The sequence below is a fragment of the Engraulis encrasicolus genome, chromosome 20 (assembly GCF_034702125.1).
Source record: "Engraulis encrasicolus isolate BLACKSEA-1 chromosome 20, IST_EnEncr_1.0, whole genome shotgun sequence".
In the NCBI taxonomy this organism is placed as follows: Eukaryota; Metazoa; Chordata; class Actinopteri; order Clupeiformes; family Engraulidae; genus Engraulis; species Engraulis encrasicolus.
The window spans coordinates 29247079-29260541 of NC_085876.1; the positions used below are offsets into that span (position 1 = coordinate 29247079).

The 13463-nt window shown below is 38.3% G+C and overlaps 1 protein-coding gene across 2 annotated transcripts in view; it reads left to right on the forward strand.

Annotated features, from left to right (window-relative positions):
- ctdp1 (CTD (carboxy-terminal domain, RNA polymerase II, polypeptide A) phosphatase, subunit 1) overlaps positions 1 to 13463 on the forward strand; it is a 140344-nt gene that overhangs the window by 31133 nt on the left and 95748 nt on the right. For both annotated transcript variants that reach the window (XM_063185752.1, XM_063185753.1), the window contains exon 10: positions 12350 to 12491. In XM_063185752.1, the coding sequence (XP_063041822.1) occupies positions 12350 to 12491 (142 nt within the window). The remainder of the gene's footprint in view (positions 1 to 12349; positions 12492 to 13463) is intronic.

The following is a 13463-nucleotide window of genomic DNA, read 5'->3' on the forward strand; positions in this document are numbered from 1 at the left end:
ATGCTTGTAGATGTATTCTGGTACCTAATATCGGTCAAGAGTACAGCTCAAGAGCTCAAGCACTTTGACAGATTTTTAGTGTTCGTTTTTGGGTTGAGGAAATCGAGTGTCGTGATGTGCTCTGCCAGAGTGAGATATAAAGAAGAAAAGAAACTCTTTCTCTGTCAGTCTCATTTTCAACACCAAACGTCTAAATCATAAGTTCAGAGCAAGCCCAGAAGCAACTTCAATTGGCAGGCTTCAAAGACACTCTCATAAAAAACTATGAATTGGCTGGTGTTGAATTTGCTTGGGTTTGTGAAAAGCATGAACGTTTTGTTGGTTGAGGCGTAGAGGCGTCCGTAAGCAGCTTTTAGCAGGTGATTACGCCTCAATGGGGGAGATTAGAACAGCCGAGCGCACAATGATGCTATGCTGTGTGGAGCCTGCGCTCACAATGCCAACACGCAGCTACTTTACTCCAGTGCTTCCCAAACTGGGGGTCGAGACCCCCTAAGTGGATCACGGAGGTACTGTGAGGGGATCGCGGACAGAAGGAACTGTTTGCAAAGAACCCTGAATATGTTTTTTATAACCTTTCCATGCATTGTTAATAATGACATGGGTAACAAATGTATTTACCTTTCCTGTGATATACATTAAGAGTTTTAAATTGAACAGAAAATATGGTTTGGAATTTGGAAACGGGAGGTAGGGTGGTGGAGAAAATATTCTTAGGATCAGAAGTGGGTCCCAGTGGGAAAAGTTTGGGTTTGCTGTACTCTATTCACAATGGTATCATGGAGCTGCTGCACTGTGAAGATGTGCACCGTATACCCATAAATGCAAACATAACAATCAACACTCCCTTACATTTGTCTTTTCACTCTCCTCTCTTTCCATCTCTCTTTGTCCTCTGTTCTTCCTTCTCTCTCTCTCTCTCTCTCTCTCTCTCTCTCTCTCTCTCTCTCTCTCTCTCTCTCTCTCTCTCTCTCTCTCTCTCTCAGACACTGACTCAGTCTCTCCATCTCTTATTGTCTTCCTCTATCATTCTCTGTCTGCTTCCTTGTCTTTTTCTCTCTTTGTATTTTTCTTTCTCTCTCTTTCCCTGTCATTTTTCATTTCTCCTCTCCTCTTGCTGTCTCTTTTAGTGGCGCTCTGTTGCTGAACCATAAAATAGCCCGTTCCAGAAGAGGCACCCTGCTCAGGAAAGGCCTTTTAAACACTCTCCTCTCCTCTCCTCTCCTCTCCTCTCCTCTCCTCTCCTCTCCTCTCCTCTCCTCTCCTCAACACTCCTCTCTCTCTTCCCAAGTAAAAAAAAAGTGTACTTAATATATACTTAATAAGTACGTTTTATTGTATTTAAAGTGTACTTCAAAAGTGTGTATTTAAAGAATGTTATTTTGGGACAACTTATAGTATACTTAAATGTACTTGAAATATAATTAAGTAGAGCTTAAACACATTTTAAGTTGACTTTTTTGTACTAAAATTAAACTTTGTATAAGTGTACTTAATATACTAAAAATATATTTAACTTTAAACACATTTTAAAGTGACTTGGTTAGTATACTTATAATGTACTTAATGTGTACTTTAGCATGCGGATAAGTGCATTTTAAGTACATTAGAAATCTATTTTAACGTCACGAGAAAGTACTTTATAGTATACTGCAGAAGTACATACTTAAGTTGTGTTATTTTGGGACAACTTATAGTATACTTAAATACACTTGAAATATAATTAAGTAGAGCTTAATCACATTTTAAGTTGACTTTTTTGTACTAAAATTAAACTTTGTACAAGTGTACTTAATATACTAAAAATATATTTAACTTTTAGTACATTATAAGTTTACTAACCAATTCACATTAAAATGTGTTTAATGTGAACTTTAGCATGCGGATAAGTGCATTTTAAGTACATTAGAAATCTATTTCAATGTCATGAGAAAGTACTTTATAGTATACTGCAGAAGTACATACTTAAGTTGTGTTATTTTGGGACAACTTATAGTATACTTAAATACACTTGAAATATAATTAAGTAGAGCTTAATCACATTTTAAGTTGACTTTTTTGTACTAAAATCAAACTTTGTACAAGTGTACTTAATATACTAAAATCATACTTAACTTAAGTACATTTCAAACATACTTACTAATTCACTTTAAAATATGTTTATTTTGTACTTTAGCATGCAGTTTAGTGTATTTTAAGTATACTACAAATCTATTTCAAGGTCTTTAAGTACATTTTAAGTGTATTGACTCTAAATGTATTTTAAGTATACTACAAGTAGATTTTACTTTAAGCACATTTCAAATATATTTATTTTAAGTACACTTTAAATATATTTCAAAAGTATATGAAAAAAAACATTAATGTAATCTCGAATTGCTCATTTCCATTGTACATTGTCTTGTTCACAACCATCAGCCATTCACATGAACCTTCCTTTCACCTTCACTTCAGACAACAACCACTGCCTCAACCAGGATTTGAACCTACAACTCACTGAACCACAGACCTGCACTCTAACCACTAGACCACAACTACCTGTTCTTCAACAGGCACAATTACGTTGTTGAAGTAATAGTCTTGAGTAGTACACTTTAAGTATACTTTTATATATTTAATAATAATACTTAGAAATCATTGGTGGTGGTATGCTTTTATCGAATTAAAGACACTTTTACATGTTTAATTTGTGCACCAAAAAGTACACTTAAAGTGCACTTAATACACTAATAACACAACTTAAGTACAGACTTCAGTATTGTGCTTAAAAGTGTAATAGGTAAGGCCTTACATGCCTTTTGAAGATCTGTTTGTGCTCTTCAATATGGTGTTTTTACCATGAAAATACATTAACAAAATGGAAGGTGGAAGGTTATTTAATGTTACAAAGCATAATGAATAAATAAGCCTAGGTTAAAATACACTAAAATGATGGTTAAAAAAAGTACCCAGGTGAAACAAAATGTACTTAATATACTTAATAAGTATGTATTTTTGTATTTAAAATATACTTCAAAAGTGTGTATTTAAAGAATGTTATTTTGGGACAACTTATAGTATACTTAAATACACTTGAAGTATGATTAAGTAGAGCTTTAACACATTTTAAGCTGACGTTTTGGTACTAAAATCAATCTTTGCAGAAGTGTACTTAATATGCTAAAATCATACTTAACTGTAAGTACATTTTAAATATACTTACTAATTCACTTTAAAAGATGTTTAATGTGTACTTTAACCTGTGGTTAAGTGTAACTATTTGAAGTATGCTACAAATCTAATTCAAGGTCATAAGAAAGAACTTTATAGCATGCTGCAGAAGTACATACTTAAGTTGTGTTATTTTGGGACAACTTATAGTATACTTAAATACACTTGAAATATAATTAAGTAGAGCTTTAACACATTTTAAGTTGACTTTTTGGTACTAAAATCAAACTTTGTAAAAGTGTACTTAATATACTAAAATCATACTTAACTTAAAGTACGTTTCAAATATTCTTTCTAATACCAAACTTTAGCACATTACTTTAAAAATACAAATACACTTAAACTACACTTAAATTACAATACACTAATAGTATATTTTTTAATACCACACTTTAGCACATTACTTTAGAAATACAAATAAACTTAAAATACACTTAAAATGCAATACACTAATAGTATATTTTCTAATACCACACTTTAGCACATTACTTTCAAAATACAAATACACTTAAAATACACTTAAATACAATACACTAATAGTGTATTTTATAATACTATACTTTAACACATTACTTTTAAAATACAAATGTACTTAAAATAGACTTAAAATTGAATATACTAATAGTATATTTAACAGTACCACACTTAAGCACATTACTTTAAAAATACAAATGTACTTACAATACATTTAAATACAATACACTAATAGTGTATTTTATAATACTACACTTAAGTACATAACTTTTAAAATACAAAGATACTTAAAATACACTTAAAATATAATACACTAATAGTATACTTTATAATGCTACACTTTAGCACATTACTTTTAAAATACAAATGTACTTAAAATACATTTAAATAGAATATACTAATAGTATATATCATAATACTACACTGAAGTACATGACTTTTAAAATACAAAGATACTTAAAATACACTTAAAATATAATACACTAACAGTATACTGTATAATGCTACACTTTAGCACATTACTTTTAAAATACAAATGTACTTAAATTAGACTTAAAATACAATATACTAATAGCATATTTGACAATACTACACTTTAGCACATTACTTTTAAAATACAAATGTACTTACAATACATTTAAATACAATACACTAATAGTGTATTTTATAATACTACACTTAAGTACATAACTTTTAAAATACAAAGATATTTAAAATACACTTAACATATAATACACTAATAGTACACTGTATAATGCTACACTTTAGCACATTACTTTTAAAATACAAATGTACTTAAAATAGACTTAAAATACAATATACTAATAGTATATTTGACAATACTACACTTAAGCACATTACTTTTAAAATACAAATGTACTTACAATACATTTAAATGCAATACACTAATAGTGTATTTTATAATACTACACTTAAGTATATAACTTTTAAAATACAAAGATACTTAAAATACACTTAAAGTGTAATACACTAATAGTATACTTTATAATGCTACACTTTAGCACATTACTTTTAAAATACAAATATACTTGAAATACACTTAAAATATAATACACTAATAGTATATTTGACAATACTACACTTAGCACATTACTTTTAAAATACAAATATACTTAAAATACATTTAAAATACAATACACTAACAGTATATTTTATAAAACTATATTTAAGTACATAACTTTAATAATACAAATTATTTTAAAATATATTTAAAATACACTAAACTATAAGTATATTTTTAAATACCATACTTAAGTACTGTACTTGATAAATAGAGTGTACTTAAAATATACTTTCAGAAAATTAAATATATTTAAAGTACACTTAAGTACACATTTTTTTGACCTGGGTTGTCAGCTGCTCTCATCTCTTCTTCTCCCCTCCGCTCCTCTCCTCTCCTCTCCTCCTCTCCTCTCCTTTCCTCCTGCTCTCCTCTCAGCTTTTTAAACACTTGTCTCTTTCGTATAAAGCAGCATGAAAGACTGTGAAGGGGGAGAATGTGATGGTGAAGCGCTTTGTCTAAGGACTCTATAAATGGGGGAAAATGAGGATGCCCCAGGCATGTCTTGGGGTAACAGGTTTTAAACTTCATGAGAGGCCGTACTTCAGTAGCATATATTGTACTGTATAAATCTGGACCTAGTAAGACTGTACACTTAAGTTCATTTTAAAAGAACATTTGGAGACGTTTTGCTTGTTTTTACGTAGTTACTTGTTTATACTTCTACAACCCCACCATTCAACAAGAAATGAAGTTAGTTTGCATTTGTTTATATTTTCTTTTGTATCTGTTTCTGAACTATGTTGCATAAATTCTCTGTGAATTAATCAAAGGGACTCAAAGGGATTTTCACGTTTTTAACGTGTAGGTAGGCACATCGGGGGGCGCAACACAAACTCGCACAAACTGCAGAGGGCAACTTTAACACTCTGCGTACCACAAAGAACCCTGAGGGAGGAAAAGGGTGACAGGATTTTCAAGACCCAACTGTACAGCTCACACTATTTTCAGACTATTAGAACACTCACATCTCCTCGACAACAGAAGAAATGTGAATGCTGCCATTAGAACACTCACATCTCCTCGACAACAGAAGAGAAGTGAATGCCGCCATTATTACACTGCACGGAGCAATCATCTCAATCAGGCTGTCCATCCATCAGGGGTGCATAGCATGGCGAGACGCTTGCGAGCGGAAATCAGGGCTAATAACCTGCATTTACGTCCCCTGCTGCTAAAGTGCCCTCTGTGCTCCTGCTGCCCACTCTGCTCTGATTCATACATACCCCCCCCGCTATAGATGTGGAACCAAATGAAGGATCAATCGAGAGCAGTATAGCTGTGGTGGCTGACTGAGAGCCAATATAATGAAGTATAGGTGTGTGTGTGTGTCTGTGTCTGTGTCTGTGTCTGTGTCTGTGTCTGTGTGGACTGTAAGGCCAGTGCCGTTCAGGTGATTGTGTTTAATTTCCATTTAGACTCAGTGTTGGAGAAAGTTTAATTACCATATATAAACCAGTCTGCTGCCAGGGCACAAGAGAGCTAATTTGGGTTGTTCCATGATCAAGAGAGGGAAGGGGGTGAAGACAGCAGGCCATATAGTGTGCATGTATATATGATTCTGTGGGTGACTTGAATGGCATTTTTCAGTCCAGTGACGGCTGTGAGTTATTTGCTGTACTTTATATTAATCCATCGTGTGCGTGTGCGCGTGCGTGCGCGCGTGTTAGCGTGTTAGCGTGTAAGCGTGTGAATGTGTGCGCGCACTTGCTCATACTTGTAGTTGTGTATATGTGAGCATGCTGGTGGGTGGCTTGTGTTTTTGTGTTCATAATACAGAGAGAGAGTGTCTGTGTGGGACGTTGGGGTGTTTGTGTCTGCTAGGGGTGGTACGGTTCACAAATGTCACGGTTCGGTCCATATCACGGTTTCAAGGTCACGGTTTTCGGTTTTGTACGGTTCTGTTTTTTTTTTTTTTTTTTTTTTTTTTTTTTTTTTTAAATGTATTATATAAAAATTTGAATGAAAATGTAAGCTTATCATGGGTATGTTGAATTTGACTTCATTTAACCCAACTGAAAGAGGAAAGATATCAATGATTTTAACATGCTTCCATTTATTTCACAAAAAGGGAGAACTAAGTCCTAACTTTTAAGTTGACAAATATTCAAATATTACATGCTATAGCCCCCCCATACTCAAATAGCGGCCCGCGGGCCACAAGTGGCCCGCGGGGCATCTATTTGTGGCCCTCGAATAATTTTGAAAAATTAAAAAAAAATAAAATATATATTTTTTTTGTCCGATCGCGCTGCCGGCTCTTATTTTGAAATCGCGCCACAGACGCTAGGAAGATGCGTGCCGTGTCTCCGCCCCCTCAATCAGTTTCTCCCTGCAGGCTCCAAACAGAAGTGACTATGAGGGTGGCAGAGGCTGTTGTGAGGTAGACTACTGAAGGGAAGTACGGTAGAACTTGTAAATAAATTATTTACAAAGTTCTCTTTGCCTCGTTTTTGAAAGTAATGGTCCACATTTCATTGCATACAGTGTGTTAGGACTTCGATAAACCAACACAAATGAAGGCAAATTGTGTTTGAGCTCTTCTGGCAGCTAACTCGGGGTTGCCTACTTAAAAACGAATTGCTTGATAAACTTTTCACACTTTTAAACAGTCCCCAAATAGTTCGTTTGGAAAGCTAAGCCCCTCATAAGATTTCAAACAAAGTTATGAGCAACTTGATGATTTATTATTGGTTGTTGCATTTAATCAACATTGCATCAATGTGCCATTTTCTTGTTGGCAAAACCTGGTGTCCTCCTATCTATGTGTCCTCTTTGTTGGGTCCATTATTGCATCTGATTCTCATTATGCATGTGAGAGCTGCATAAACAAAGTCATAATAAGCAACATTTGTTTGAAAAGTGTTATCTTCAGGCTTATTGGTTTTCTCACTAAGAAATAAATGTTTATGAATGTAGTCTGCAAATATAGGCTAATCTTATGTCATTTAAAAAAGATAATCTTATGTCATTTAAAAAAAAATACTGAAGGGTGGGTGGCAATGACAGCAAGGCAGGCACCTCACCCCACAGTGCTTCAGAAAAATGCAGGCCCTTTATGAGAGAAATGTTCTCCCATCCTGTCACTGGAAACTAAATATCTGCTGTGGGTGTGAGTGCGTGTGTTTTGTGATTACAAAGGCCTTATCATTTTTTTATTTTTTTTAATATTTTTTTTTGGTGGGGGTCGTGTCGGTCAGCCCGGCCCGGCCCTTTATTGGGATGAATTTTGAAAAACTGGCCCTCGGGGACTTTTAATTGAGTACCCCTGCTATAACACATTTGACGTGTAAAAATAAAACGGCTACACTCCTGTAGGTAATGGGACCATTAGGTCAGTGTAGTATGACTATTTTGGTTAATGACACACTGAGAACGAATTGGACTTTTATTTTGATACCGCTTTCTGCGAGTTTTGTGCTTATGAGTTGCTTCCTATCATGAAACTGCTAGCCGTGAGAAGCATAGAAGTAAAATCAGAAGTCAAATTCAATTTTAAGTGAACAAGTGATAGGGTTATGTTATGTTAAAATGTGAAAGTTAAGGTAACAAATAATTTTAAAAGATCGTTTTTTTAGAAGTGTATGCACAAGAATGTTTCACAAAACTCCTGTGAAGCTGAGCCTTTTAAAACAGTCAAATTTTATTTTTGTTATAGTGTTAAACATCAATGTTAACTAGGCAACAGCACAAAGTCCCCTTCCGTCCATCAGAGTTTAACTAGCTACATATAATTAGGCCTACAGTTGATTGCAGTTAAGGACAGCACAGTGAATCTGATGGATATGTTCAATTATCTCGCATTTTGCCGTCCGGAATCCCCATTCAATGCCACGTGGATATAGCCTACACTAGGCTACTGTAACGTAAGTCATAGTCTACTTTGTTCTGCTAATCTGTCATTGTTTGTAAATTCATGTTCATTTCATTTAAAATGGTCAGCATAAAGGCTGGGAACAGTCACTTGCGCTAACGTGGAGAGAGAGGGGGGAGAGGGAGGGTGATGCTGCTGACCGACCTGCACTTGCTTGTAGGCTACTGTAGCCTAGTCAGCTGGCGCATGCTGTTACATTATGTCTTTCAGTTGGCTGATAGAAATCAGTCTTTCCACACTCAATATCCTACGTAGTCTTTGTGTTTTATGCTTGTAAAAGTAGTAGGATTTTAATAGCGTCGTCCGCCGGTGGTCACTCTATTTATTTATTTTTTGAAACCGTGGGCACCGTGCGGTTGCCCACTACCCCGTTCCGTGACATGCAAACCGTACGGTCTCGGTTTGCAACGCAAACCGTACCATGCCTAGTGTCTGCCATGGCCTGGTGTTGAACTGAGCTGCCTGTGTGGGCTTGAGGAGATTACTGGGCTTTTACACACACACACGCACACACACACACGCACACACACACACGCACACACACACATACGCACACACACACACACACACACACACACACACACACACACACACACACACACACACACACACACACACACACACACACACACACAATGCAGGCCAGGGTAGCCTATCTGTAAAAGCCTTCGCGTTTGCATATTTTGTATACTTGAAATTCCCAATTGCATACATATATTCTCATCCCACCATTTCAACCCTCCTCAGGCCCATAGATCTTCTTTGTGTTTCATTCACAATGTCTATCCCATCTCCCGTGGCTTAGACATGAAATAACAAAGTCCTAAAATGGCATATAAATGAACTTCACAAGAATCCGAAAACGTAGACAAAAGAAAGAATGGCATAATATCACCATTCACAGCCAGAGAACTGAAATATGGCCCTTGGTGGCAACAGGGGTGAGGGGGGTGGCGGAACTTGTTGGAGGGCACCACAGAAACTCGCGCAAAATGCAGATGTCTACCTCTGACATATGGAGTGTGGAAGGTATAGCCAAAGACTCTAAATATGCTCACTGAGATGGATACTTCTACACATCACCAATGCAATCAATTGGGATCAATTCTGCTCTCCTAAATCGGTTAGGCATTATACATTTTTGCATCAAATTAAGCTTAATAACACGCTCAGCTCAACAAAGGTAAAGAGCAACTGGGTGCTCATTCCATAAGAAATATTCAAAATAAAGGGGACAGGACAGCACTCTTAGTTGCTTGTACATTATTGACAGTCAGACGTTTCGGTATTAATCTTCTTCAGTGTCCGGCCCAGCACTTAAAGCAACGATTCGTTTTCATTGAATTGTGATTAAGGCTTATATTTTCAAGGCAACACTTACAAGATATAGCGGCATTGATACATTGATAGCGGCATTGATAGCGGCATTGTAGCATTATATTGCTACAGCCGTGGCCTAGTGGTCAGGGGAGTTGGTCTTTCAATCTGGGGGGGTTGTAGGTTCGAATCTCACCTGACCTCTCCCTACACCTCCATCCATGGCTGAAGTGCCCTTGAGCAAGGCACCTAACCCCACATTGCTCCAGGGACTGTCACCAATACCTGGAATAAAGATAAACGTAGGTTGCTCTGGATACAAAAAAGCGTCAGCTGAATGTAATGTAATGTAATTGCATTATTGATATACCGGAAGTTCATTTCTAATACACCTAATCAGGGACTCTGTGATCATCCTCATCTTCGCTCGTTGTAATCTACACTTCCTCATCTCCACTTGTTGTAATCTTCACCTCCCCCATCTCCTCCTGTTGTAATCTTCACCTCCCTTCATCTCCTCTTGTTTTCATCTGCACCTCCTCATCTCCACGCGTTGTTGTAATCTTCACCTCCCTTCATCTCCTCTTGTTTTTATCTGCACCTCCTCATCTCCTCTCCTTGTTGTAATGTGGTCCGCTTTTGCATAATCCATCTCTTCCAGTTGGTCGATGTGTGTCGTGTCGCATGTGCATCTGATTGGTAAAATTATGTTCCGAGCAAAGCATGTAGATTCAATGAAGCAGCACAATCACACACACACAATCACACACGCGCGCACAGTGGTGGCCAGTATCTGATCAGATCATCAGGCATCACTTCCTGCCACCAACCACATTACACAGCCAGAGACCATGGCAAACACACACTCACACTCACACTCACACTCACACTCACACTCACACTCACACACAAACACACACACACACACACACACACACACACACACACACACACACACACACACACACACACACACACACACACACACACACACACACACACACACACACACCACCTGTACACAGCCAGAGCCCATAGCATACACACACACACACACCACATGGCACAGCCAGAGCCCATGGCAAACACACACAGCCCATATGCTATCCACCCAGGCTGCAGTAAAGAGTGTGCGTGTGTGTGTGCGCGCGCGCGTGCGCTCGCGTGTGTCTGCCTGCCAATCTGACTGGCTTTATTTTCTGTCGGCTTGTCCTCTGTTGGACGGCTCTCTCTTGTGCGGGGGGACAGATGCCCACAATACCAGGGTGTGTGTGTGTGTGTGTGTGTTAATGGTTCAGTTGAAAGGCAGCTAAGCTAATGTAATTCCGGCCAAGCTGAAAACTGCTGTTTGTTTCCTCCTTCTGGCTGCAGGGTGTGAGAGAGCCAGAGACAAACTTCATCCTGCTTTAAAAATCTTTCTCCCTCTCCCTGTCCCTGTCCCTCTCCCTCTCCCTCTCCCTCTCTCCTCTCCCCTTCTCTTCTCTTCTCTTCTCTTCTCTTCTCTTCTCTTCTCTTCTCTTCTCTTCTCTTCTCTTCTCTTCTCTTCTCTTCCCTTGTCTTCCCTTGTCTTCTCTTCTCTTCTCTTCCCTTGTCTTCTCTTCCCTTGTCTTCTCTTCCCTTCTCTTCTCTTCTCTTCTCTTCTCTCTCTCTCTCTCTCTCTCTCTCTCTCTCTCTCTCTCTCTCTCTCTCTCTCTCTCTCTCTCTCTCTCTCTCTCTCTCTCTCTCTCTCTCCATCCATCCATCCATCCATCCATCTGGCTGTGTGAGGGCGAGAGGAAAGCTTTCGCCTGCTCACCACATCCTATTGCTGTTCATACTCTTGTCAACACATTTTCACTCATTTGTACAAGTGCTTCATACTACTGTAAAAAGCCTCTCAAGTATAAAACATGCATTAGCTAAATGTCAACCAATTCGGAAAGATGTCCTGGGTTTCAAGTGAGAGAAAACTGTGCGTTGGAGTTTTTTCTGGCATGGGTTGGGCGTTTTGTGCTGACGGACCTTTCTTGTTCTTGACTTTGAATAAAATACAATGCATTTAATTGCCATGGTACACAGCGTACACTATGCAGGCGAACAATGAAACTGAGCTTGAATCCCTCTCCATGTAGAATACAAGTGGAGAGTACAGAATATAGAAGAGAATGGTAAAGAAATGCAAAAGAGAACTTAAATACTATAGCATCATAAGGGACAAAAGATGTTGTGGGTTTGTGTGTTCAAGTACGGATAAGGTAGGAATTGTTTACCTGTTTGTTTTTCTAGAATTTGTTTGTTCACATGTATATTTTTACCTGTCGTGTTGTTTGTGTGTTCCGGTACGTATGAAGTGTTGTTTACCTTTATATTTGTTTACCTGTTCTGTGTTGGTGTTTACCTGTTTGTGTGTTTAGGTACGGATAAGGTGCGTCAGGCGCTGCGTTGTAAACACCTGCACGTGGTGAATCCTGATTGGCTGTGGGGTTGCCTGGAAAGATGGGAGAAGGTGCAGGAACAACTGTACCCAATAAAGGAGGACTACAGCAAAGGAGCCAGGTATGAAGGAATGGAGAAAGGGGAGAGAGGGAGGGGAGGTAGAGATGGAGGGGGAGAGAGAGAAAGATGGAAGAAGATGGAGAAACGGCTCTAGCCCTTGAAGGAAGACTACAACAAAGGAACCAGGTATGGAGGGATGATGGAACCAGATGCAGAGGAGGGGGGAGTTGTGGATGGAGATGGATGGATGAATGGGGGGAGGGAGAAATGGGAGAAGATGGAGGGGCAAATATATCCACTACAGGAAGACGACAGTAAGACACCCAGGTGTGTGTGTGTGTCTGTGTGTCTGTGTGTGTGTCTGTGTGTGTGTGTGTGTGTGTGTGTGTGTGTGTGTGTGTGTGTGTGTGTGTGTGTGTGTGTGTGTGTGTGTGTGTGTGTGTGTGTGTGTGTGTGTGTGTGTGTGTGTGTGTGTGTGTGTGTGTGTGTTGGGGGGGAGGCGGAAGAGGCGCAGAGACTGTAAGCGAATGAGAAAACAAATGAACGGCTTTAACAATGAATAATGAAATTTCAGAATAAATGTTTAAGGGCACTTCAAAGGGAGTAGTAAGTAACCTTGGCAGAGAGTGCAAACACAGGAGGAGGCCCAATGTCTTCCAGTGTTTTCAGGGTTGCATAAAGGAATCCCCTGAGGGACTCACAGCTTTCTCCAAGTTCAGAGGAAGAGAAGGGATGTGTCAAGAGAAGGGAAGGAATGAGAGGAGAAGAAAAGAAGGGAAGGGAAGGGAGGAGAAGAAGGGAAGGGAGGAAGATAAGAGAAGAGAAGAGAAGAGAAGAGAAGAGAAGAGAAGAGAAGAGAAGAGAAGGGATGTGTGCAGAGAAGGGATATCGGTATATAATGCATGCAGGAGAATTAGGTCAGCATTTCTCCAAAGCTGAGCAAGGGGCTCTGGGGCAGCTGAGATGCCTTTTAAGAAATGCAATATATAAACTAGAAATGCACTCAGAAAGTACAGACCTTCGCCAAGGAAG